Below are 27,668 nucleotides of genomic sequence, written 5' to 3'. Positions count from 1 at the left end.
GATTCTCAGTCCTTTAATTTCCTGATTTTGCCTAATTTGTGTTAATAGTATCTCTGCTGCTAAGATATACAATAGTGGCGATAATGGGCATCCCTGTCTTACTCCTTTAAATATATTAATTTTTTCAGCCAATTCACTGTTCAATATTATCTTTGCCGTTTGATCAACCCTATAAAATTTTCTCCAAAAGTACTTGCAGTACTCCAAAACTGAAAAATTTCCAATTCAAATTATCAAATGCTTTTTGCGCATCCATAAATATCAATGCCATTTCTTTATCTGAGTGTACTTCATAATATTCTGATATGTCCATTATCATTCTTGTATTGTTTCTTAAATGTCTTTTTGGTACAAATCCATTTTGATCTGAATGTATATATTCATTTAAGATTTTTTTTAACTCTCTCTGCAATTATTGTAGCAAATATCTTATAATCAACATTTAATAATGAATTTGGTGTATAATTTTTGATCTGTTGGGCATCTGAATTCTCTTTTGGAATAAGTGCAATATATGCCTCTGTCAATGAATTGGGAAGCTTTGCTTGCTCTATTATTTCATTATGTAAGTCCAACATTAATTGTTTTAAAGGGCTTTGGATTTCTTTATATATTTCTGAGGGAATTCCATCTGGTCCAGGTGTTTTATTGCTTTTTTGCTTTTTGATTCATCTCTGATATAGTAATTTTAGAGCTTAACATTTCCTTTGTAAATTCTGGAATTATAGGTAAATTCCTCTCGGTTAAATATTTTATAATCTTTTCTTCTGGTAAGTCATCTTGACTATATAGCATTTTAAAGTAGTTTTGGGCAATAATCTTCTTTTGTTCTATCATATAGGTTATCTTTCATAGATCTTTCATCTTGTTTTTATGCTTAGTGTTGCCATAGTGTATGGGTTGTGACATGAAACTATCCTCCAGAACTTCAACTTTGGGTTTGGCATAAACCTCCTACACAGCTGTTACTATTTCAGTTAATGACTATTACTGTTTCAGTTAATGAGCTACATATGAAATTGATGGTCATTAGCACCTGCTTGATATATTGGCTAATCCACCTGACTGAATCCCTGACAGTGGGCAAGAATAGAAATTATTGCAGTTTTGAAGGCAAAGGGTGATCACAACAATATTGATTTCATTTGGATTTTTCTTCTGTTCATTTACTTTTCATGTTGTTAATTGATAAAAATAAACAATTAACACTTCTATTTCTGAAAGCATTCTTAATTTACAGCATATTTGCACAACTGCCTAACACTTTAGCACAGTACTGTAAATACTTCATAATGGGAAGATCTCTGACTTCCCAATTTTTCATTTTTCAGATTTAAGTCACATATTTAACTGCTAGTGGGATAAAGTATAACCAGCAACTGAATTGGCATTGTTCAGAAATATTTTTTTAAAATATTCATTCTTCTGAACTTTCCCCAAGTTTAGATAAGATAGAGTTTAATTTTCATCAGTCTAGTGCAGTGATGGTGAACCCAAGTGCCCAAAGTGTGTGTGCGCAGGCATGCACACATACCTAAAATGCAAGGCGCTCCCTGCATATTTGCCTGCCTCCCATGCATGTGCCCCTGCACATATGCCCCACCATTGCATGTGTGTGGCAGAGACCTAAAGGCCAGCTGGCTGGCGGGAGGCATGCACACATGCACGGTGGAGCTGAGCTGGGATGATGGCGCATATGCCCACAGAGAGGGCTCTGCATGCCACCTGTGGCACACCTGCCATAGATTCACCACCACAGGTCTAGTGTATAGTTTCATTTAATTTATCAAAGAGTTCATGGAGATATTTTTTTCCCCAAGTGAACAAAGAAACAACAAAGTAGTAGAGGGGTTTTTTTCTAGCATGCTATCTTAATGCTCATTTAAGTGGTGATGAAAGAAATCTTGCACTGTGAAAGGGACACTGAAATCCTTCCTTATGAGTCTGACAGGTATGTGATTGCAGATGCCTGCTGTATGATATGACCATCATGTTTGCCTTGAGTTGAGCGTGGTGGCAAAAATATGGAAGTGGTTGGCCTACAACTGGGTATTTCTTGATGATCATTCATCAGGTCCAATCCTGATTATATTAAACCTGCCTGTCAGATTTGTCCTTATAGACTTGGAAAAGCAAGGGTCATGAAGTGAAAATGGTATAGAAATGGTTTTAGAAAAGTAGGGAGAGATGTTTAGAACAGAGAGGTTGCCAAAGAAGAAGCTCAAAAAGTAAAGAGAAGCAGATGAGCCAAAAATCAAGGGGAGCATTAGAGTGGAAAATGTTTTTCAAATGATCCTCAAATGAGGATCCTCTTGAAACAACAGATTAAAAGAATTAATAAATGATCCAATTTTTCAATCAGCAATTGTTATATAATAATTTATGGCTTATAATTTGATTATTTGATTGATACCACTGAAAATCTAGCGACATATAAGAGCTATTTTTCATCAAATGCCATATGGTAGGTTTGAGCTGTATGTTTTGAACTAGACTTTTATGCAGGTGTAAACAAAGCAAATAGCAGAGCTGTTGCCTTGACCTATTTACCTTTGTCCATCCATTGTGTGTAACTAAATCTGAAGATTTCTTGCATAATGGAATCCAGACAAAACTTGGAGTCAGCAGAAAATACACACAAAAAGGAACCCTATAGAAATAATTTTTCTGCTAAGCATAACTTAGCATTTATACGGGCAATAAAGAAAAGACAGAAGCTAAATAAGAAGTGATTATAGTTTTATATAGAAAAAATATATAGTCAAACTCATTCATTTTTAGTATTCACATTTGTCAATAGATATCCAATCACTATTAATTTTTTTATCATTTTATTATTTAGTATTTTAGTATTTATTTGATTTGTCAATCGCTTACAAGATACAGGTATAAGAATGAACATAGTTTTGAATACATCAGATAGATACTTATAAGAAAAATAAAAATAAACAATAGGACAGGGACAGTAGGCATGATTGGTGCGCTTATGCACGCCCCTACAGGCCTCTTAGGAAGGGGGTGAGGTCAATAGTAGACAGTCTAAGGTTAAATTTTTTGGGGTTTAGGAAAGAAACTACAGAGTCAGGTAGAGTATTCCAAACATTGACCACTCTGTTGCTGAAGTCGTATTTTCTGCAGTCAAGTTTGGTGCGGTTAACCTTGAGTTTGTATCTATTGTGTGCTCTTGTATTGTTATGATTGAAGCTGAAGTATTCATTTGCAGGTAGGATATTGCAATGTATGATTTTATATACTATACTTAGATCGGACCTGGAGGTGGCGTAGTTCTAGGTTTTCTAGGTCTAGAGTTTCAGGTCTGGTGGCATAAAGTATTCTGCAATGAGTAGAGGAGCGGAGAACACTTCTTGTGAAATATTTCTGGACTTTTTCAATTGTGTTAATATCAGATACATGATATGGGTTCCAAACTGATGAGCTGTATTCAAGTATAGGTCTAGCAAATGTTTTGTATGCTCTAGTTAGTAGTGTGATATTACCAGAGAAGAAGCTACGTAGGATTAGATTAAAAACTCTTAATGCCTTTTTGGCTATGTAGTTACAGTGGGTTCTAGTACTTAGATCATTAGAGATGAGTACTCCAAGGTCCTTGACAGAGTTTGGATCCTCAACAAGGTCTTGACTATTTAGCTTGTATTTTATTTTCTGATATATTTTTTTTGCCAATATGTAAGACAGAGCATTTATTTGTTGAGATTTGAAGTTGCCATTTGATTGACCATTCTGATACATAGTCAAGGTCTTTTTGGAGGGTAGCAGTATTGTTTGTGGTGTTGAATAGCTTTACATCATCAGCAAAGAGAACACAGTTGCTCTTAATATGATCACAGAGGTCATTTATGTAGAGTATGAAGAGAGTTGGTCCTAGAACACTGCCTTGGGGGACACCACTGTTGACAGGTACAGAATTTGATAGGACGCTCCCAATTTTGACCAGTTTTTGTCTGTTTGACAGGAATGCTTCTATCCAGTTATGTAGGTGTCCAGAGATACCATAAGATTTTAGTTTTAGAAGTAGTTTGCCGTGTACCACTTGAATCAAAGGCTTTACAGAAGTCTATGTAGATTGTGTCTATTGCTTTGCCCTGATCGAGTTGTGTAGTCCATATGTTTTGCAGTGTAAGAGTTGCAGATTACAGGATAGTTTTTTTCTGAAACCAAATTGTTTATTAGAGAGCAGGTTGTTTGTCTCTAAGTGGAGGATAATGGATTGGTTAATCATTGATTCCATGACTTTACAGGTGACGCAGCATAAGGAGATTGGTCTATAATTTTCAACTAGGCTGGGGTCTCCCTTTTTGAAGATGAGGATGACTGTGGCTTATGACCATAGTTTTGGCAAGGAGCTGGTCCTGAAAGAGTTTTCAAAGATTATGCTTAGAGGTTAGGCTATGGCAGTGGATAGCTTTTTTAAGAAGAAGTAGGCACATATTCCGTCCGATCCAATAGATAGGGATGGTTTTAGAGTGCGCAGTGCTTTTTCAACATTGTCTTCTGTAAAATCGATATGTATTAGATCATTGTAGTTGCCTGTGGTTCGACTAGGAAGTACTGGGCTTGATCCATTGCTGTTTACAAATACTGAGCCAAAGAATGTGTTAAATCGATATGTATTAGATCATTGTAGTTGCCTGTGGTTCGACTAGGAAGTACTGGGCTTGATCCATTGCTGTTTACAAATACTGAGCCAAAGAATATGTTTTGCAGTGTAAGAGTTGCAGATTACAGGATAGTTTTTTTCTGAAACCAAATTGTTTATTAGAGAGCAGGTTGTTTGTCTCTAAGTGGAGAATAATGGATTGGTTAATCATTGATTCCATGACTTTACAGGTGACGCAGCATAAGGAGATTGGTCTATAATTTTCAACTAGGCTGGGGTCTCCCTTTTTGAAGATGAGGATGACTGTGGCTTATGACCATAGTTTTGGCAAGGAGCTGGTCCTGAAAGAGTTTTCAAAGATTATGCTTAGAGGTTAGGCTATGGCAGTGGATAGCTTTTTTAAGAAGAAGTAGGCACATATTCCGTCCGATCCAATAGATAGGGATGGTTTTAGAGTGCGCAGTGCTTTTTCAACATTGTCTTCTGTAAAATCGATATGTATTAGATCATTGTAGTTGCCTGTGGTTCGACTAGGAAGTACTGGGCTTGATCCATTGCTGTTTACAAATACTGAGCCAAAGAATGTGTTAAAGAGGTTTGCTTTGATGGTGTCGTCTTTGCCATTAGGTCCTTTCAGGGATGGAATGGACCTTGAGTCTTTTAGTTTGTTGTTTACAAAATTATGGAAAGCACGGGTGGAATTTGTGCATAGAAGGTTTCCTCTTGTTTAATGTGATAATTAGTGCATTCAGTTTTTATCTGGTGGCATAGATTTTTGTATCGGCTTTTGAAGTTGGCAACGTGACCAGATTTGTTTTTTCGCCGAAGTGATCCCTTTTTGGATTGAAGCTTCCTTATTGTTATGGGTAATCTGTTTTTCCTGGTTTTGGGAGTTGTTATTGGTACATATAGTTTGATGGCTCTTTTGATTTCTAGTGAGAATATGTTGTAATGGTCTTCAATAGTATTGCATCCAGTGAATAGAAATTGCCAATCAAGGGAAGATAGATAGTTGATTATAAGATCATAGTTGCCTTTTTAAAAATTATAATTGGGGATTTTGTCATTGTGATGATTTTTGTGTGGATGTATGTTGAGACAAAAGTCAATCATGTTGTGGTCACTGTTGGAAAAAGGTTCTTTAATTTGTATTCCACAAATTAAATTCAAACTATTGCAGAAGATGAGATCGAGGCTGTTGTTAAGTCTAGTATTGTTGGTTACTAGTTGTTCCAGTCCCAGATTTGTTACAGCATTGTAGAAGATTGCATGTATTGGTTCAGTTGTACATTTGTTTAAGGGTCCAGTTAATATGAGGTAGATTGAAGTCACCAAGAAAGATAAAAGTGTGTGGGCAGGATGCTGTCCATGTTAGTAGTGTATTTAGCTTGTTTACATGTTCGATGTCATAATCAGGGGCTCTGTAACATAGTAAGAACCGAAATGTGATATTTAAGGTCAGTTCACAGATAATGGTCTTAGGAAGAGCAAGCTCTTCGGTAACTTGGATGTTTTTTAGATGTAAGGGCTTTTTATAGAAGATAGCAACACCACCTCCTCTATGGATTTCACGATCAGATCGGTAAACATGATAGTCTCTTACTGAGGTAATGGTGTCAGGGAGAGATGCTTTGAGCCATGTTTCACAGACAAATATGATGTTGAATTTAGTCGTATTTAGTAAGAGGAGAAATTCAGATATTTTATTTACAAGGCTTCTTGCATTGAGTAGCTTGCATTTAAGGCTAGTTGTAGTTTAATTGAGGTAGTTGGGGGCGTGCCTAGTCTTGGGTAATGGTGGATTGGTTGAAGTAGGATGCTGAGTTGTGGGTTGTATGACTTTCTTTTGATACAGTCTGTACGGTAATCAATGTACAGGTCCTTATCTCCATTTTCTAGACTATTTTTGAGTTCTGTGCATAGTATACGGGAGCGGGCACGTTGCTGTAAGGTTAGGTCAGGATGAGATCAGGGGTTTTTATGGTTGGTGGTGTTTTTGGCGAGTGAATTTATAGTATAAATGAATTTATGTTTGCTTAATTCATTTTTGCAAATGACTCTGCACAAGCGTGGGGCCACAGAGCCGTTTCTGTTTTTGAGCTCGGCCAATGCAGGAAATTTCAAGTCAAATGTCATCAGGGGAGATGGTTGATGCTTGATAGTCACTGATGATGTTGCGGACAATTGTAATATCATTGTTATTGATGTCCTCTAGACCAAATAAGATGGTGTTAGGACACTTTCTTTCGCGCTCGACAGCTTCTTTGATGAGGATTGGGATATAATTATTTGTTGGATTTATGTTTTTATGTGGATTAGGTTGCAGTTGTTGGTTTGTAGCTATTGGATTAGGTTGCAGTTGTTGGTTTGTAGCTATTGGCTGTTCAGGTTTTTGTGTTGTGTCTTGTTCTTTTTTCAAGGTTAGTTAATCTTTCATTTAAAGTGTCCAGGGATGCTACTATGGTGTCAAAGGATGCTATTTGCGTTTCTATAGAGTCAACTCTTTCAAACAGGGCTCTATGTTTGTCCAGTTTGGGTTTGCATGGTGGGCAGAAAAATGGAAATGCATCATTGGATGTTTCTAGGAATTGAGTCATTTGCTTGGGTAATTCCAGGCAGTCATGATGAGCATATTTTTCACATAGGGAACATTTGATGGAATTTTCATTAACCTTTAGAGTTATAGAGCATATAAAGCATGTGCAGGAGTCTTGTGGTTCATTGGTGGGGATTTTTTTCTTTAGGTTGTTGTTTGGTATTGGATTTTTTTACTGGCGTGGGTTTGTTGAGATCGTACATTGATTAAATTGCTTAAGAAAACAATTTTGGGTAATCAATATAGCCAATATCACACCAATTAATCAATTACAATAATCTCTCTAATGAAATATTATTTATTCAAAATAATAAATTCTCACAAAATCATGTTTCATAGCCTTATTGAATGTTTATGAACTTCAAAGATGACACTGCTAAAGGCAGATCAAATGGAATCCAACCTTGAGATTACAGGTGTGAACAACAGTCTTTCTGCTCAAAATTTTAGGCATGCAAGATGCTTCCAAAAAGCTTACAGAGTCTCTTCATGAAGTATATGAACCTGATTGGTATGGCCGGGATGATGTGAAAATGGTTGGTGAGGTAAGAATAATTATTTTATTTATTTAAGAAATTGCAGATTTAGATTAAATTGTGCTTAGAATAGACACAATAAAATTCATGTGATAAGTAAACAATGACTAACTTAAATATCATTAACTTCAGTGACTCTACTCTGACTAAATATTTATTTGTGTAACAAGGAATGCAAGATAGTTAAGAAAAAATATATAAAACTAAATGATAAAGCAGAAGTCAACAAATTTTTAAATAATAAAGCCATATTTACTTTCCAATAATTCTATTCTTGATCTTTCAAAAGAAGAGTTTTAACCAGTGTCTAAAACTGAGCTTTTGATTTCCTGCAGGATAGAAGTTCCAAGAAACTGCTATTGCAAAAGCCTATTTTTTTATTGTACCTCAACTAATTTTGAATGAGTAGACATAATTCAGTACAGGTAGTCCTTGACTTACAATAGTTCATTGGGTGACCGTTTGAAGTTACAATGGCACTGAAAAAGGTGACTTATGACTATTTCTGACATTTATGATTGTTGCAGTATCCCCATCATCATATGACTTACCTACATTTGGATGCTTGACAACTGACTCACAATGACCTTGAAGTGTCATGTGATCCCCTTTAGTGACCTTCTGACAAGCAAAGTCAATGGGGAAGCCAGATTCACTGTGTTACTAACTTAACAAGTGCAGTAATTTACTTAACAACTGGGCCCAAAAAGTCATAAAATGGGGCAAAACTCTCAACAAATTTCTCACTTAATAACATAATTTTGGGGCTCAATTGTGGTCGTAAGTCGAGGACTACCTGTACTTTAAAATCCCTTAAGCAACTGTGAATATTATTCCTGAAGAGCATAAGTTCACCTTTTTTTGTGGTTTTGGTTGAAAACGAGCCTGACTTGATTGAAGGTTTGGAGATCAGCCTGGTACCATTGAAGATAGTACACTGTTTGTATTAGAGTTCATATAACACATTTTTTCCAAAGCTATGAGGACTCTGAAGGTTGTGCTGGATTCAAGAACACAAATAAACATAGTGATACAAAGAGCAGCATTACATAAGCAAAGCAAGAAGACACTTATTTTGACAGCTAATGAACAGAAAAGGGACTGAAATGAGATAATACCAAGCAAAAGATAAGAAAATGCAGTGGCTGAGTAAAGAAATAATTTAGTAATACTACTATTTTGCCCCAAAATTCAGAAAACAAATGCATTTTTTTTCTGAAGGCAATATCACTAGTTGAAAGTCTAGTAACTAATTGTGGAAGTTATGACTAGTTAAATTTGGAGATGACGGTAAAAGGGTTGAATAGGTTTTCTTAAAAAAATACTGTTTTAAAAAGGAAGAGTAATAACAACGGGAAGTTAAGCATTATGTAGACACTTGATATTATATGGCTTGAGTCAAGTGTTATTTAGCTCAGGTAATGCTTCTCATGTATTTAGGAAAAGACATTCAGCCTTGATAATTTATAGGAAAATCCAAGATTTTGGTTTATTTACAAGTAATCTTCAAACTAATAACAAGGTGTGTGCTGCTTTGGTAACCCTTTTTACTCTGAAAACTATTTTTAAACATGGTGCTACTACAAGCAAAATTTATTTTCACAATGCCAAGTACTTCCAAGTACTGTTTGCATGGGGACAAGGAAGTCAGTATTTCTGTATTTCTTGTCTGCCAGGGACTTGCAGAGCATATCATAGAACAGAGCTGTCAAACTCCTGGCCCATGGGCCGGATGCATCATGTCATGCTCAGTTTAACGAAGGGGGGACAAGTCCCAATATGTCACGTGCTGCCACCATGACTTGAGTTTGACACCCCAGTTTATTAGAAGATAAATTTGGAATTATTCTTTCCATACCTTATTTAGTACAATCAAATACATTTTTATCCAGCCTTAATTCCAAGGAGTTCAAGATAGCATTATAGTTTCATTTTCATTTCACTTTCATTTATTAGTTCCATATTTTAGTCTATTTTATTCTAACTGTAATAAGTTACATAAGTTAAAATATAATTTCCTAGATCATAGTTCAATCTATTGTGTGAACTCAAGCAATTGGATTGAATAGAAAAACTGTAGCTAAGGAAATATGGTGAACAAACTCAGCTCAGAGAGTAGATTCAAATGTGCAACATGAGCTTCATGGCTAAGTATTAATTTGCATTTGTTTCCTTATTTTTAATCTCACATTATAATGGAATCTTTTTTAACTTGAGATTCTGAAGTGAGGAATTATATGACTCGTTGTCCCATACAGCTCATCTCCTGGTGACTTACATAATTATTTTCAGATCAATGGCCTGCCATTCTTCAATGGAAGAAGAAAGGGGTGGTGGTGGATACAAATAATCATTTTTTATGTAACCTGAATATCCTAATTCTTGTACTGAATTTGTATGGCCTTCACATGATTTATAACTGTGGGCTGGAAATCCCCGATGCCTGAAAACTTGTCACCTCTTGGAGAGATAGCTCTAACTCCTTTTATCTAAGCTGCATGCCTGGAAGTATATCAAATCCTACTATGAATGTGGACTTGCTGTCTTCCTTTTCAATAAAGAATTCCTTTTGAAATACCCAGTTTTCAAAACTTCATTCTTATCCTCTATGGGGAAGAGAGTCTGGTCCTTACATAAAGCAGGATCTCGAGAGAAAAACAATTTTTCCCTTCCAAAATTTTACTCCACCAAGGGAACCCTGCAAAAAGAAAAGGAAAGGAAAAGAAAAAATGTCTGTACATAGCAGTGAGAAAAGGGAAGCCGAATGCTGGGGAGAAACCTCAACAACTACCCAACCAGACACTAGATTCATGTGCCCTATCAAAGACATCGAAGCTGTCTGCGAAAGTTCCATGAAGCCCCAATAATCTAGAGGCGTAGGAAAGATGGGTTTCAACCAGTGTTACTATCAGTTCAGTGACTACGTTTTGCTGCGCATGTGTGTAAAAAATTTTAAGCTGTGCCACCCGGACAGCTGAAAAGCGCAGTGTGCAGGTGCATAGCATTTGAAAAGCCAGCTGAGGTTGAAAAACCAGGAAATAAAGGACAGGTAAGAGCCCAGGAGGGCAGGTGGGCCAAACAGCAGCAAACACAAAACCAGTTCGATGTCTGCTGCTCTTCAGAGCGACCAGTTCTATAGAGCTGGGCAGCATCCTAGCATCCCACCCCTGGGAAAGAGAGACAGTGGGATGGAAGAGCTAAGGGAGTAACCCTCACCCATGGTAACCATAAACCCAGGTGAAAAATGGAGCCAGAAGCCCTTTCCGATCGGGAAGAATGGATTGAGGAACCGGTGGCAGATGAAATGGTATATAAATTGCCTCGTGAGGGAAGCCCTGGAGGACTTCAATGTGCAGGAATCAGGTCGCCAATGAAGGAGAGCGAGTGAACCAGTAATCGAGAGAACCTGAGCCGTCACCCCTGATCCAGCTTTGACTGATTGAGCAATTGATCAAGCCTAGGACCAGCAACCGCACCAGGTATCCGACCCCTTGCCGTTCCAGAGCAGGGGATTAACCCCAACCAACCCAGGGACCTACAACTGCAGAGAAAGATCCTGCCCTTGGGGGTGAAATTCGACAGGGATCTCCAGAAATTGGGGTTTTTCCTGGCACAAGTCCTCACCTACATGCAAGAATACGGGTGGAACTTCCCAACCCAGGGGCCCAAGTGCGAGTCATTACCCTAGCCTTAGAAGGGGCAGCTGCCAGATGGATAGTAATCCTCCACAATGTCAATGCCCCAGAGTTGAGGAACTTCGATCAATTCATGACAGCCCTACGCCACCACTTCGAAGACCTCGCTGATAGAAAATCCTGCAACTGCATTAGGGTCATAAAGCAAGGCCATCGTCATGTAGCCGAATACACTGAGGATTTTCGTGACCTGGCCAGCTGAGTCGACTGGCCAGAAGATATTCTACTCTGCTTGTTCAAAGATGGACTCAACGACGACCTCTACACTGCCTGCTTGGCCTGCAGGGCCCCTAACCTTCTTCATAAATGGTACCTGATGGCAGAGGAGGCGGAGATCGACATGGCCTATAACCAGTATCACACCGGCAGGGTTTGGAGAAGATCCCCATCCCAGGGGAAGTGGAAGTTTTTCAAACCCCAAACTACCATGACTCCAAGTTCATCTGGCTGTTTCAAGTGTGGAAAGAGGAGACGCACAACACAATGGAGTGCCATTCAAAAAACCCTGCCAGAAAACCAGACCACCCATCAGGAGGGAAACCTGGAAAATCCAACCTCGGAGGAAAATAAACTGCCCTGAGAAGCTGAGAAGCCATGATGTTTTGGTCCCTCCCAAACCCAGAGGAAGACTCTCCAATGCCCTGAGAAGATCTGAGCCAGTCCAAAAGCGATCTGGAAGATGACCCGCTAGTAAGCAACCCAATTGAACCACTCACTTTACCCCTAAGACTGTTTATCCCCAGCTGAGAGAAGGGGGAGGAAGTAGCAGCATTATTGGATTCGGGATGTACCCGGTGCCTAATCAGCCCCACCTTAGTAGGGAAATTGGGAATCCAGCTAAGGAGAATGGAAAACCCCATTGCATTTTGTCAATTAGATGGAACTATAGCGATGGGGGGAGCCAGCCAATTTCATCACAGAACCATTGCAAATAGAACTGGGGAACATAGCAAGATGCTCATGTTCATTTTCTATTTGTAGCCCCGGGAATGGAAAGGCCACTAGTTCTAGGACTCACATGGCTATGGAAATGGAAACCAAAAACAAGCTGGAAGAGAGAAACCATACATTTCCAGAAACATGTGACACTTGCAAACATCCTGGGGGGGGGGGAGGAAAGAAAAGCCTGCCGAACCTATTAATATCCCCAAAGAATACCAGGATTTGGCTGAAGTATTTAGCGAGGAGGCTTCTGATGAACTCCCGCCTCATCGCACCACAGACTGTGCCATTGAGATCCTGCCGAGGGCTAAACTTCTAAAACTGAAAATATATTGCATGTCCTCCAGAGAACTAAATGAACTCAGAGCATTTATTGATAAAAATCTAAAACAGGGTTTCATCAAACCTACCCGAGCAAAACTAGCAGCCCCAGTATTATTCCGCAAAAAGAAAGATGGCACACTATGCCTTTGCGTGGATTTCCATAACCTGAACACCATCAGCATGAAAAATATCTCCCATTTCCCCTCATGAAGGACATGCTAGCTCACCTCTCAAAAGGAACAATGTTTTCAAAGTTAGATCTACAAGAGCCATACTACTGCATCAGAATAATGGAAGGGGATGAGTGGAAGACTGCTTTTAATACCGCACTGGGGTGCTACCAGTTTAAAGTACTCCCTTTCAGACTACAAGGAGCCCCTGCCGTATTTATGCAACTAATTAATGAGGTGCTCCATGATTTTTTTGTATTAAAGAGTCCTAGTTTATCTTGATTACATTTTAACTTATACAAAAACAAAAGAAGAGCACATAAAGTTACTCTGAGCAGTTCTCATGAAACTCCGAAATGCCAAACTACATGCAAAACTCTCTAAATGTGAGTTCCATCAAGAAAAAATTGACTACCTGGGATACAGAATATCCCATGAGGGAACAGAGATGGACCCACAAAAAGTAAAAGTTGTCATCAATTGGGAGCCACCCCATACTTGCAAACAACTGCAAAGCTTCCTGGGTTTTGCAAACTTTTACCATCAGTTCATTCTGGCTTTTGCATATATCACCCTCCCCATCACGAGCTTGTTGAAAATGAAATTGGGGGGGGGGAACCAAAGCCATGCAACCCCTTAACTGGACAATGGAATGCCAAGGAGCATTCGATAAACTTAAACAACTATTCTCAGCAGAACCAATCTTGAACCACCCAGATCCAGAGCAGCCATTTGTCATCCAAGTGGACACTAGCAATGTAGCAGTAGGAGCTCCAAAAGAATGAATGTGGACAGTTGCAACCATGTGCTTATACTTCCAAGAAATTGACAGAAATCAAACAAAGATGGGCCATATGGGAGAAAGAGGCATATAGTGCGTGATGGACACTCGTTTCATGGAGACACTTCCTAGAAGGAAACAAAATCCCCTTCGAAGTCTGGACTGATCATAAAAATCTAGAAGCCCTGAAAAATCCATGGAAACTCTCCCCCAAACAAGTATATTGGGCACAATATTTTAAACATTTTAATTTTACTCTCAAATATCTCCAGCCAGAGACTGGACCTCATGAAACAATGCCACAACTCCAAAATAGCTGGATTTGTAAAAATCTTGCACCTCATCAAAAGACAATGCTGTCTCTCAAAAAAGACATTGAAAGCTATGTTGCTAGTTGCTCTATCTGCGTGGCTGCAAAAAGAAGACAAGGGAGATACAAACAGCAGCAGAACCTTCAGCACCCTGGAGAGAGATCTCTATGGACTTTATAATGGAGCTCGCAGAAAGTGCAGGAAATACTGTTATTTAGGTTGTAATGGACCTTTTTTCAAAACAGGTTCATTTTATACCCTGCTAAAAGATCCCAACAGCCAAGGCATTAGCAAATATGTTTTAGTATACATTTATCACCTCCATGGAGCTCCCCATGATTATCTCAGATAGGGATGTACAATTCACTTCCACATTTTGGCGGGCATTTTTAAACCTATTGGGATTCGCCCAGGGGTTGTCCTCTTCGAATCACCCTCCAACCAATGGTGGGATAGAGAAAGCCAATGGTGTATTAGAACAATATTTAAGGTGCTTTATTAATTACCAACAGGACAATTGGACTGACCTTCTATCTTTTGCAGAGGTAGTGTACAATAACTCGGTACACAGTAGCACTGGTTTCACCCCATTCCAGGTAGCCGGACAAGAATTCAACCCCATGCCAGAGTTACCTACCAAGGAACCGGAAATCCTCTCCCTTAAGGAGGGGATAAATAATTTACAAACCACTTGGCCAGTGGTCAGAGTAGCCTTACAAAAGGCTAGAGCAGCATTTACAACTCAAGCTGAAAAAAAACACTGTGAACCTAAACCGTTCAAAGTTGGGGACCACGTATATCTATCTACAAAGTTCCTAAAATCATTACAACCCTCTAATAAATTGGGACCTAAATTGATTGGCCCATTTTCCATCTCCAGAATCATCAACCCTGTTACTGTAGAGCTCCTACTCCCCAAGACACTTATACAGACTCAACTAGTATTTCATTGCAGCCTACTCAAACCAGAGATCACTTCAAAAATTAGACCTCCCCTTCCCACACCTCCAACTCCCATTAAGGTACATGGGGAACAACATTTTGAAATTAAAGATATCCTTTACTCATGCACCCACTGTGGACCCACACCTTCCCTCCTCACAAAATGAGTGGTTAGCCAAACAGCATGTAAAAACCTCCACATTACTATGGAAGTTCCACCAGAAATAACCTCACAAACCATCCTAAATTGTAAATGTAACACATGTTTTATGTCTTCCAGGTGAATTTCTCTTTTTTTGGGGGGAGGGGAGGGGACAATATGTCAGATCCATGCATCTGACATTCTTCAATGGAAGAAGGGTGGTGGTGGATACAAATAATCCTTTTTGATGTAACCTGAATATCCTAATTCTTGTACTGAATTTGTATGGTCTTTTCACGATTTACAACTGTGGGTTGGAGCCTCTCCATGCCTGGAAACTTGTCGCCTCTTGGAGAAATAACAAGAGGAGAAGGGGTCATAAAAATTTCAATTCCAAAAGATACTTCCTGGGAATCTCTTCTCAACTACATTCCCAGAAAATTGGGGGGGGGGGGTTAACATGTTGCTTCTTTGTATTGATGAAATCCACATCAGACTAAAGGGAGGGGTTCAAAATCCCTTTATCTAAGCTGCATGCCTGGAAGGATATCAGATCCTGCTTTGAATGTGGACTTGCTGTCTTCCTTTTCAATAAAGAATTCCTTTTGAAATTCCCAGTTTTCAAAAGTTCATTCTTAGCCTCTGAGGGGGCTAAGCCTCTGAGTCTGGTCGTTACAGTTATCCCCTTGCACACTGGGAATATCTGCCTGCCAAGAGCTAGTGAAAACTTGCAAAGCACATCAATTTCTGGGAAGGTGCCTCCTTTGTGCATAGCATGAACTGGTAAGAACAGTATTACTTCTACTCTGCAACTCCCACAGTGATCAGGTATTCATTCTTCATGATGGATTCTTTATGTTTAGACTTTTATCTTATTTCACTAATCTTCATATCTTTATAAAGGCATCATTTTCTAGCCTCAGAGTTTTCTGCAGGTGCCAAATAGAGGGATGGAATATTTGCTTTTTATGCCTTGGGGAAGCCAAGCATCAAACTCATATAAACAAGTGTTTACTAAATAGCTTTGAGTCACTCATCCCATTTGTGACTCATTCTTTGAGAACAATTTTTTTAAAAAACCAGCAGTCTACAGCCATTATGGTTGATTCAACTGCATCTGTTTCCAGTAGTCCTCCCTTCTTTCCAAAATTGCTTGGTGCCCCTTGTATCTCATCTCTGAATAATTTAAGATCTTATCTACCACTGAGGATTTACAGGTCTCTGCCACATTGCTTTCAGCACCTGGAGTATCAGTGAATAAAATGTCAGAGCTTTTTAAAAGTTCTGTCTTGACTAGAACAAAAGAGAGAAGAGTCCTTTCAATATGATTTTTCTAATATATGTCCATAGTTCAGGTACTTTCTATAAGTGACTTGTTATAGATTTTCTGATTTGAACTATCCACTCTCCTTCAGGTCCTTTCAGTCCTAAAGGTTTTTATTTTGAGAGGAAAATATATAGTACATCTCTCCCTTCCTATGTTTTATAAGAAATGGTATCAACTTTAGTTTTGCACTTTACTGTTGGGTCTAACCCTGGAGCCTTAATTTTATTCTGTATAGCAGTTATGGTGGCTTATTCTTATCTTTAAGCCATTATGTTACTTTCATATTTGGATTTTGGTTTTTTGTTCTGATATACCATGCAAATATCTCCCCCATATTGCTGATAATCTCCCATTAGTCTAATTTGGACATTTTCTAAGCATCTACAAGCAAAAAAAGAGGCAGTGTGGTTCCACCCCAGACATCCTGTGTGTTAATTGCCACATTAAATTTCCAGACATTGAGATTTAATCCAGTAGTGATTTCCAGAGAAGAAATAGCAAAGGTAGCTCTACTGAAAGTGGAACTGATGAATGCCAGCAGAATAAAGAACCAGCAAGTAGACCAGCTCTTCTTTCTGAAGGCGAGGCCTACAAGTGCTTCAGACAGTTGCTCCTTATGAGAAGACTGCAGGACAGTGAGTGTAAAGGAAAATATTTTAACATGGGGCATACTAAATTATATTATTGAATAATAGATAAATTTAAGAATGCCTGCTTCTATAATAGATTATATTTTTAAAAACTTACAGAAAAGAAACAGGTTTTACCTGACAAATTGAAATTAAACTCAGTAGACTTAAGAATGATAGAATACAAAATGGATAGAAAAGGAACTGGCTAATACTTTGATAACTAAAATGTGTATTTAATTAGTTATTTATTTACCTGGAATTGTTTCATATTTTTGAACTGCTGATCTTTCTCAAAGATTTATTCATTTTATAAATAACAAATGAGATATTATTTTCCTATAGTGTGTTTCCAAAAAATGTTAATGATTTGAAGAACTTTGTGAGAAGAGACAAAAGAAATGAAAAGAAAATAAGTTTTAGGACACTATGCAAAGGTACTAAAGATCAAGATTGTTAAAAGTAAAAGGGAGATATATAAGGTTGGTTTATTTGATTAAGGTTAAAATAGATGTGTTGTTATATCTGATAATCCTTAACTTTTGATAATCAGGACTGAAACTTTTGATGATCAGGATTGAAACAAGGAGACTTTAAGAATTTGTTTATAGATCAGAGCTGAGATATAGAAAGAAGAGATCAGCAACATAATTCTCCTGTATTCCAATTGGGGCTGAGTTCTACACCAAGAATGTCTTTATAGAGTTACTGAGTTGCTATGTGGTTTGTATCAGTTCTCCTCCATGCTACATCGAGAGCCCAGGATGGGTTGACTCCTTCCTATGATGTCATTTAGCTGAGTCTGCATTAAGATATAAAAGCCAGCCCCCGGGAGAGACCCCAGCTTTTGACTCAGCTCCTTTCAGTCAGTAGCTGTGTCTCTGAAAGCGTTCTGTTAGATAGCACTCACCAGCGATCTTCAGTACTTTTTCCTCACTTCAAGCAGCTCCCAGGGATCTGGGCAGCTGCTCTTTCAGGCGAGCAGGGCTCTCTCTCCTGCAACGTTGGGAGCAGCATTACCAGAGCTCTGTGCAGGCAAGCTGGGCAGTGTCTGTAGACCTCCCCCACGCCTGCGGTTTTGAGCGATCATAAAAATGATCGGCAAACCAATAAGAGCGTGAGCCAGTTGATCGTGTGGCCAGTGGCTGCGTTTTCCTTTGCTGACTTCGCTTGGGGCTCTTTATAGCCTAAGGAGCGATTCTTCGATCTTGGAGCCTGTTTCCCCTAGTCAGCAGCCATCTTGGATTGAAGCCTTCCACCACGAGGTGAGTGGCCATTTTATAAGCCCGCGGGCCATTTTATACCCTAAAGGACTTAATAAAAATTTCTAAACAGTTTCTTTCCAACGCAAGAGCCTTTATTCTACAAATGGAGCAAGATAAGGCTCAGGCAGAGCTTTCCCCCCCAGTGGAACAGTCTCTTAAGCCCAACAAGAGAAAAAGACATAGTCAATGCACCCAATCAGTCCAGAGGAAGGTGGCTGCTAAAATCAGAGCTAAGGCTCTAGCCCCTAAGAAGGCAACTCAGGCTGAGTTGAGGGCAGAGAAGCGCAGACATGCGGCCCTAGAGAGGCAGTTCAACAGAACTATTCAACAGAAGGGAGTGCAACTACAGCATGTTTCAGGTGATACCCATGGGCCCCAGCCAAGCCCCCCCAGGGGAGGAGAAGTTATCTATGAGCCTTTCCATCCTCCATCCTGGTCTCCTGAGGTTTTTGCAGAAAAATCAGATCATCAGGATCTCAGCAGATCTGGGCCTTATTTCCAACAGGCTTCTGAGCCCTATGCTCCTCCCCCTCCCTCCAGGTCTCGAACCTCTTCTCAGTCTAGGCCTGAAGCCACCTTCACTTCCACAGCAGTGGGCCTTCGGCCTTCTGCCTCTACCTTTGAGCATAGACCAGGGGATATCCAAGATGTTGTCTCATTGGCCATTAGGCAGGGATTGGCTGAAGGCTTCAAGCAAATTCTTCAACCTCTGGAAAGGGTTCAGGCCCTTCTTCCTTCTCAATCTATAAGTTCCTTGCCTCATCACCCAGATTTACACAGGCCCCAGGACCTCAGGGTCCATTCTTCTCTACCAGAATGGAAGGAGGTTGATGAGGAAGGAAGGGCTTCACCATCTAAACACAGTTACTCCTCTCGTTCAGAGTGTGAAGAGGATGAGATTTTTGACCAAAATCTTTCAGAGGAAGAGGATTCTCGCCCAGAGCAGACATCCTCTGCATTCGTCTTCAAACCTACTCTCTTCAGGCCATTACTCAGCAAGGCTTTGGTCACTGCCAAGCTGTTGCCAGAGGAAGTGGCTCCTGAGTCACAAGGAAATCCCTCTAGCCAAGGAGACTCGCTCTTCTCCAAGCCTGTAGTGCATGCAGGGTTTTGCCTTCTCCCACTTTGTTCCTGGACATGGTCAAAGAACAGTGTGCTTCCCCTTCGACAGGTCCTTGCCCATCTTCTCTGGATAAGCGTTTCTACAACGTCAGCACAGCTCTGGACAATGACCTGGTAGTGCCTTCTGTTGACATTCCGGTTCTGGCCTTGTTCTCATCTTCTGGCACTCCCATGGAGCCAGAAGATATCCTGAAACCGGATGATAAACGTTCCGAACAGACCCTCAAGCGCAATCACCAGGCTGCTGCATGGGCTGTTCGGGCTTCAACGGTAGCATCCTTTTTCACAAGGGCATCCATACGGTGGCTATGCCAACTCCAGAATAGATTGCCTGCTTCTCACCTTTGGTCTCACCTCCTTAATAAGATTATCACAGCTGCGGAATTCACTGCGGATGCCACTCAATTCTGCCAAATTTGCATCCAGGGCCATGGCATCTTTAGTAGCAGCAAGAAGACTTTTATGGCTCTGAAATTGGCAGGTGGAGTCACGCCAAAAATGGAAGCTGGCTTCAGTTCCATTCACAGACGATAAGCTTTTTGGCGATGCTCTGGAACCTTATCTCATCAAAACCAGAGATAAACATAAAATTCTCTCTTCCTCTGGAAAGAAAGCCGATTATCGCCCAGTTCCTTATCACCCTCCTGCCTTTTGAGCGGAGACCTCATCCTGCCTCCCCTGCTCTCAGAGGCCGTACGCCACCACCAATGTGCAGAAGCATCTGGCAGGCAACAATCTTCTACTGGTAAACGGCCCTTTCGGGGGGAGGGGGTCGTTCCTTCCATCGCTCTAAGTAATCCCTCGTTCTCCCCCCCCCATCGGAGGTCGCCTAGCCTTCTTTGCCTCCAAATGGGAGGAGTCAACGACGGACGCCTGGGTGCTCAGCACTATTAGGTCAGGGTAAGTTGGACTTCCCAACACCACCCCCAGAATTTTTTTTGATCTGTCCTGTCTCTCAGGACATTTCAAGGCAAGCCCTGATGAATCAGGCCATTCAACACCTTGAAATCAGGGCTATTCAACCTGTTCCCCCTCTCAATGGGAACGTGGGCTTTACTCTCGCCTTTTCATCATTCCCAAAGCCTCGGGAGGAGGGGTGGCAAGCCATCCTTGATCTCAAATTTCTCAAGGCGATTTAAATAAGGCGATTTAAAATGCAGAGTCTGCATTCTATTTTAGAGAGCGTTCGGGAGGGCGACCTCCTCTCTTCCATTGGTCTCATGGAGGCTTACCTCCACATCCCAATTTGGCCTCATGATTGCCAGTTTCTCCATTTCTGTTATCAGAATACCCATTACCAGTATCAAGCACTTCCCTTCGGCCTCTCATCAGCTCCAAGTGTCTTCACAAAGGTTCTGGCAGCATTGATGGCATCTCTGCGTTCTGTTCCAGTGAGGATCCAATGCTACTTGGATGACATTTTGATGCTGTCTTCTTCCATCCATGTGGCCCATCGGGATCTGCAAATTACCCTGTCATGTCTCCAGAGCCACGGATTTTCCATCAACAACAAAAAGAGCCAGCTCTCTCCCACAACCAAATTGCAACACTTGGGAGCAGTCATCGATACCACATCGTGCCAGGTTTTCCTGTCCCCAGCTCGTGGAAAGAGCCTTGCAGAGATCATCAGCCAGATCCAGCAACATCAAACTGTCCCCCTGTCGCTGCTCTCCAAACTTCTGGGGAAGATGGTCTCCTGTATTGGCATCCTCCCGTGGGCTCAGCTCCACTCCCGACCTCTCCAATGGTTCCTGCTTCCCTACCAATGAGCAGGAACCAGCCACTCATCCATCAAGGTCCCCTCCCGCTACAAATCCAGAGATCTCTCAATTGGTGGTGTTCCCTGTCAATCTGGAAGGGACTCCTGTTCAGGGACCCAGACAGGCTAGTGATAACCACCGATGCCAGCCTCCTGGGTTGGGGTTCCCATATGCAGGGCCAGATAGCTCAGGGTGTTTGGTCCAGGTCAGAGCAGACCCTTCCCATAAATTGACTAGAGCTCAGAGCCATTTTTCTGGCTCTCAAGCATTTCAGGCAATCAGTGACCGGCTCTCATGTTCTAGTCCTTATGGACAACATGGCCGCAAAGGCTCATGTCAAAGCCCTCATGAGAGAGGATCTATGGTTGGGGTTATGGGCAGAGAAACACCTGTTGTTGATCTTGGTGGACCACATCTCCAGGGTCGACAACTCCCAGGCCAACTGGCTCAGCAGGAGCCTAGTCGACCAGGCAGAATGGTCCATTCCTCCATCTCTATTCAGGGACCTTTCCCTCAGATTCGGAACACCAGAAGTAGATCTCTTCACTCCTCAAAGTGCCCAAGTCACCAGATTCTTTACCAGGTTTCCTTGCCAGGGAGTGGAGGGGAACCAATGCTCTTTGGTGCAGATGGCCCAAGGGTCTCGTCTACACCTTTCCCCCGCTTCCCATCATTCTGGCAGTAATTCGGAAGATGTTGGAGGAACAAGTGGAGTTCCTCCTCCAGGCACCCTATTGGCCAAGGAGGCCCTGGTTTGCGGACCTGGTCAACCTATCTGTGGCTTCTCCTTGGAGGATCCTAGCCCATCTAATCTCCCTCCACCAGGGAGCCCTGCTCCACCCAGAGCCCCAGTGGTTCAAGCTGACCGTGTGGCACTTGAGCGGCAGCGGTTAGAGGAGGCTGATCTTCCAGAAAGGGTCATCCTCACTATCCTGGTGTCTCGCCAACCTTCTACAAGGCGCATCTATGATGCCACCTGGAAGGCTTTTTCCCAATGGTGCCTTAGGGAGGGTCTCTCTCCTGCTTCAGCCCAGTTGGAAGAAGTTCTTAGCTTCCTTCAGTATGGTCTGGAGAAAGGCTTGCCCCCCAGTACCTTACACAGGCAGGTTGCGGGCCTCTCCTCGGTCCTTTCATGGGATTCTCTTCCTTCCTTATCCCATCATCCTTCAGTCAGGAGGTTTTTGAAAGGGGCTTCCAACATGCACCCACTGGTGATTCACAGGTATTGTTCCTGGGACCTTCATAGGGTCCTTAATGCCCTTACAAAGCCCTCCTTTGAATCCCTTAGAACAGTGTCTCTCCGTTTCCTGACTCTGAAGTTAGTGTTCCTCATTTCCATCACTTCTGCCAGGAGGGTTTCCGAGCTTGCTGCTCTTTCCATCAGACAGGACCTTTGTTCCTTTCACAATGATAGGGTTGTTCTCCATCTGGACCCCTCATTTATTCCGAAAGTTAACACCTGGTTTCACAGGTCCCAGGACATTGTGTTGCCTGACTTCTGTCCTCTCCCGCACCATGACTTAGAGCAGCAGTGGCACCACTAGACGTAAGAAGGGCTCTTAGAATATATATTAAGCGCACTTCCTCCTTCAGGAAGTTGGAAGCCATGCTTGTTTCCTTTTTCCCCTCTCACTTGGGGCACAAGGCCTCTTCTACTATTAGCAGGTGGCTCAGGTCTTGCATTGAGCAGGCCTACAAAGCTGCGGCCCGTCCGGTTCCCCGAGATCTGATGGCGCACTCAACCAGAAGTGCAGCCACTTCTGCTGCCTGGGTGACCCAAGCATCCTTGAAAGAGATTTGTCGTGTGGCCACGTGGACATCCCTGTCTTATTTCATCAGACACTACCGTCTGGATGCCTTTGCCTCGGTGACTGCAGCCTTCAGCAAACGGGGTGCTTCAACAAGTGGTTCCACAGTCGGTGTGATGAGCCGCCCGTGGACATGCAAGCTTTGGTATGTCCCATCCTGGGCTCTCAATGCAGCATGGAGGAGAATGGGCGTTGGTAAAAGTTACCCTGAACGCCCTTTCTATCTATGCTGCAAGAGAGCCCAGTCCCTCCCTTGATTCGTCCAGAGAGGGTAAGACATACTTCTGTATTCATTTGTGCTTTCAGATACACCTTTCAGTCTGTCAAGTATCTTCGCCAAAGCTGGGGTCTCTCCTGGGGGCTGGCTTTTATATCTTAGTACAGACTCAGCTAAATGACATCATAGGAAGGAGTCAACCCATCCTGGGCTCTCTTGCAGCATAGATAGAAATGGCGTTCACAGTAACTTTTACCAACACCCAATTTCTAACAGGTTTTCACAGGCCATCAACTTATCATTTTGCTACCAAGGATTGGTAATGACAAAATGTCTTTTTCATTGATTAGTTGTTGAGAACAATTTAATGCACAATTATTCTAGAGATAGTATGTTCTAATGTTCAGAGAAATGTAAAATGTCATTGATTTTCAGTATCCATTCTCAATGTATTTCTAATTTTAAACTTCTTAGGTGACAATTTTAATTATTTTTACTGAAAAAAGAATTGATGCAACAATAATTAATGAAACTTTCTAGCTTTTAACATTTTCCAATGTGCCTATTGATGTTTGAACAAGTGACCTTGGATATAAACTTTGATCTCCTTAGGAAAATGAGACCAGAGTTTTTTCAATTATACATAATATATTCTAGGCCACAATGAATTTTTGATTTTGCACATAGCAAAAATGAGTATGGAAATTTATAAGCAATATCCAAATACTTTTCCTACTTTCCAATCTCTTGAACTAATGTTGAAAAAACATGGTCAGTCCTAAACAGTGAAAAACACCACTGTTTTGATAATATTAGGTACATTAATGTGAAGGTAAATGTCATTAAAATTCAAAAAACCAGAGTTTCTCTTTCAATTTTGGGCATTTGAGTTGATAAAATGCCTACTTGGGTTTGTAGGTGTTAATATTTTTTTTGTTTTGTTTTTAATCTGTATTTTCATTGTATTTCATCTTTCTCTACAGAAATGTGATGTGCTTTGGGAAGATTTTCACCAAAAGCTCGTAGATGGGTCATTACTAACTTTGGATACATATTTGGGACAGTTTCCTGATATTAAGGTATATCATGCCACTATGTGTCTTATGTCAAATGCTTAGCAAAAGAAGCAAAAATATTCTATTTGGAAGGCAGATAATTTGAACCTTAGACCTGCCAGCCTCTATTTGTGCATCATAATACTCTATAAAAGCTTTCTTCTAGCTGCTTATATATAATTACCAGAAAACAGACAAGGATATTGACCCCTCTGGCTAAAAGGCACTCCCTTAGAAAGTTACCCTCAACCTTAAATGTTGATAAGACTGGGGATTCTAGGTGGGATGAAGACAAATGGTTTTATTGTTTTGATTTGCCTTTGCACAAGATGTGACTAAATTTTTAAATACTTAAATAAGAATGGCAATGCGCCTGATATCCACTCAATTTTCAGGACTCCAGAGAGTGGAAAATTAGAGCAGAGATTCTGCCCCACTCACATAGCAGTCTAATATTTCCCGACCCCTTGTATCGGTCCCAGGTGTATCACATTTATCTCCTGAACCAAATCAAAGTTTATTTATTTATTTGATTTGTCAATCGCTTAAGTATAAACATGAGTAAGAATACAGGAAATAGGTACAAATAATTGGGGACAATAGACAGGGACGATAGGCACAATTGTGTACTTACGCACACCCGTTACAGACCTCTTAGGAATGGGGTGAAGTCAATAGTGGATAGTTTAAGGTTAAAGGAGTGGGGGTTAGAGGATGTAACAACAGAGTCAGGTGGTGCATTCCAGGCATTGACCATTCTGTTGCTGAAATCATATTTTCTGTAATAAAGTTTGGAGCGGTTAACATTGAGTTTGTATCTGTTGTGTGCTCTTGTATTGTTGCAGTTGAAGCTGAAATAGTCATTGACTGGTAGGACATTGTAGCAGATAATTTTGTGTACTACACTTAAGTCCAACCGTAGGCAGCGTAGTTCAAGTTTGTCCAAGGCCAAAATTTCAAGCCTGGTGATATAGGGTATTCTGTTGCGAGCAGAGGAGTGTAGTACTCTTCTCATGAAATACGTGAAATACTTGAAGTTGAAACCATCTCTATGAGAATCTGATTTATATACCATTTATTTCTTTGGAGGTGGGGGCAGTTTGTGAATGGAACATGACTTGTTTTAAGTCTAAATAAATTATTTGTGGTTTGGCTATATAATTCCTCTGGTTTATCCAATAATATTTTTCATAAAAGCATTCTAGATTGTCATGAACATTCATGGAACAAAACTGATAAAAGGATTTGCTATATGTTTTGTGCTAGGATTGCTAAATCTTTACTGTATTAACTAAATATCTTTGTCAAGGCATGCATGTTCTCCTGACATTTGAAATAGTACATTGTTTTTACCTTTTCTTTCAATTACTATATTTGCCTTACTGACCAACCTGATTCAATCACAAAGAATGGTCAGTGAGTTTTGTGTTTAACATCTTTGGTTTTTTTTTTAATCATAAGTACAAAGTTGTCTTCTTGTATCAGCACTTTGAGGTAGAGCAAAACAAGAAGCATACTCTAGCTCTATCTGTATTGCAAGGCTACATGAGCAAATTGTTGCAAGTCTGAAAATACACTTTTCCTCCCTAATCTTTACAGTCCAAACTAGATAGGACCTATTTTGAAATGTTTGCTGTGCTTCTATTCCTTCTGTGGGCTCCACTGCCTCTTCTCTGACCATTGCCTAGTCTGTGGCTCTTTCTCCTATCTGCCAGGGTCATTCCCATATATTATTACACCTAAACCTTTCATTACTAAAACATACTGCTGCTCTGTTTGAATTTAATTTCAGAATTAAATGTATAATTTTTAATATTATAATTATTCTATTGTTTCCCTTCTTTTGCATAGTTTATTGTGGTACTATTTTAATCCTTATCACAAATGAGTAAATGCAATAAAAACATTTTTAATTTTTAGGCTTTAAAAAAAAATATTTGGAGAAGATTTCATATGTTTTCAATAAAGTCTGGAGCAGCAAATTTTAAATTGTATGTTGAATAGAAATATGGAATTTTAAAAGTTCAAAGTCTGTGGCTTTTGAAATGATGTGTTTTCTTTAGTCAAGAGTTTTCACTTTGAAAAATATAATCTCCATGCCTGGATTTTTTTAAAAAATAAAAACAAAAACTACATTTATGGGCCTCTTATCATTTTAGTTTTATAACAACAACTTTTCCAGGAATATTAGGGAGAGAGAAAGTGATAATTTAGGCATCTGAATGAAAAAAAAAGGAGACTTGAATCTAGTTCACATACACCACACTGGCTTAGTTTTTAAGTGATGGAAGAAACTCATAATATTTTTAAAACAGGAAAGTTACCTTTTATTGTGATTTTTTGATTTGGATATCATTATTTACAGAATCGCATTGCAAAGCGGAGCAGGAAGCTAGTAGACTACGATAGTGCAAGACATCATCTGGAAGCTTTGCAAAGTTCAAAAAGAAAAGATGAAGGGAGAATTTCTAAGGTGAGAGAGAGAAAGAGATACAACAATATTATAATCTTTATAAGACATGCAGGGAGTGAATGAGATTAATCTCTGTTTAGTGCTGTTAAGTTGTGTTTTATCATTCGCTTGGGCTATCAATATTGCAATATTAGCATGAGCCAATCATGTTAAATATCACTAGTTGTAGTACATTGATAGTATATCACAGATAGCCAATAATTAAGATGTCCATAAATGACATCTAGATCATGCCTCTGGGATTAGCATTTCCAAATAAAATAACATTTTCTCTTCAATATTGCTCTGGAAATTAATTCAGTATGTGGATGACACATCCCTGTGTTATTGAGTTTAAACAGATTCAGATATAATTTTGTGGGAGGTCCTTCCTGGATGTATTAGATTGTCTTTTCCTTAAAGGAGCTTTACTCCTGGTACACCCATTTCCTTGGCCGTAGTACAAAAGTTACTGTCTTCAGTCTTAACAAACTTCTCATTGTTTTTCAGTTTTTCAGCCCAGCCTACACTGCTGAAATCCCTTTGTGATTTCTGTCCTAGTGCTAATAGGACTCTGTTTAATTTTGGGAAAGTAGGACAGTTATAATCCAATGCTTACAAATGACAATATGTTAGCAAAAGCTGATAAAGCTCTTGGAGTTATATCAAAGTATCATCACATATTAAATCAAATATAACTGATGACTTCATAAAACCTGTACAGATTAATGTCAGAAAAATTTAGCATAGGTGTGAATTAGATATCTGCGGGATTTTTTTTTTTTTTAGTTTTCAAATAAGATTACAGAAGACTGGTTCTCTCTTACAGCAAAGAGGAAATTTGAAGATTGTCACTTTATTTTTGCTCTACTTTCCTACTAAGTGATTAATTAATTAAAGTTGTATTTAGTGCTTGAGAGGGATAGATATGTGTTTCAAGATTTCTGTATCAGATTTCAAAATGATTGGCTGGGGA

The 27,668-nt window shown here is 40.1% G+C and overlaps 1 protein-coding gene across 3 annotated transcripts in view; it reads left to right on the top strand.

Moving 5' to 3' along the window:
* Nucleotides 1-27,668, top strand: part of AMPH (amphiphysin) — a 172,244-nt gene that overhangs the window by 69,375 nt on the left and 75,201 nt on the right. For all 3 annotated transcript variants that reach the window (XM_087947664.1, XM_026674838.2, XM_087947665.1), the window contains exons 4-6: nucleotides 7,665-7,759; nucleotides 24,169-24,264; nucleotides 26,606-26,713. In XM_087947664.1, coding sequence (XP_087803790.1) covers nucleotides 7,665-7,759; nucleotides 24,169-24,264; nucleotides 26,606-26,713 — 299 coding nt within the window. The remainder of the gene's footprint in view (nucleotides 1-7,664; nucleotides 7,760-24,168; nucleotides 24,265-26,605; nucleotides 26,714-27,668) is intronic.

This window comes from Notechis scutatus, chromosome Z (assembly GCF_049901735.1).
Source record: "Notechis scutatus isolate UNSWTSFEM ecotype Mainland chromosome Z, rNotScu1.2, whole genome shotgun sequence".
Classification (NCBI taxonomy): domain Eukaryota; kingdom Metazoa; phylum Chordata; class Lepidosauria; order Squamata; family Elapidae; genus Notechis; species Notechis scutatus.
The sequence above is the reverse complement of the archived record's forward strand: the minus strand, read 5'-3'. Positions and strand labels throughout refer to the sequence as shown.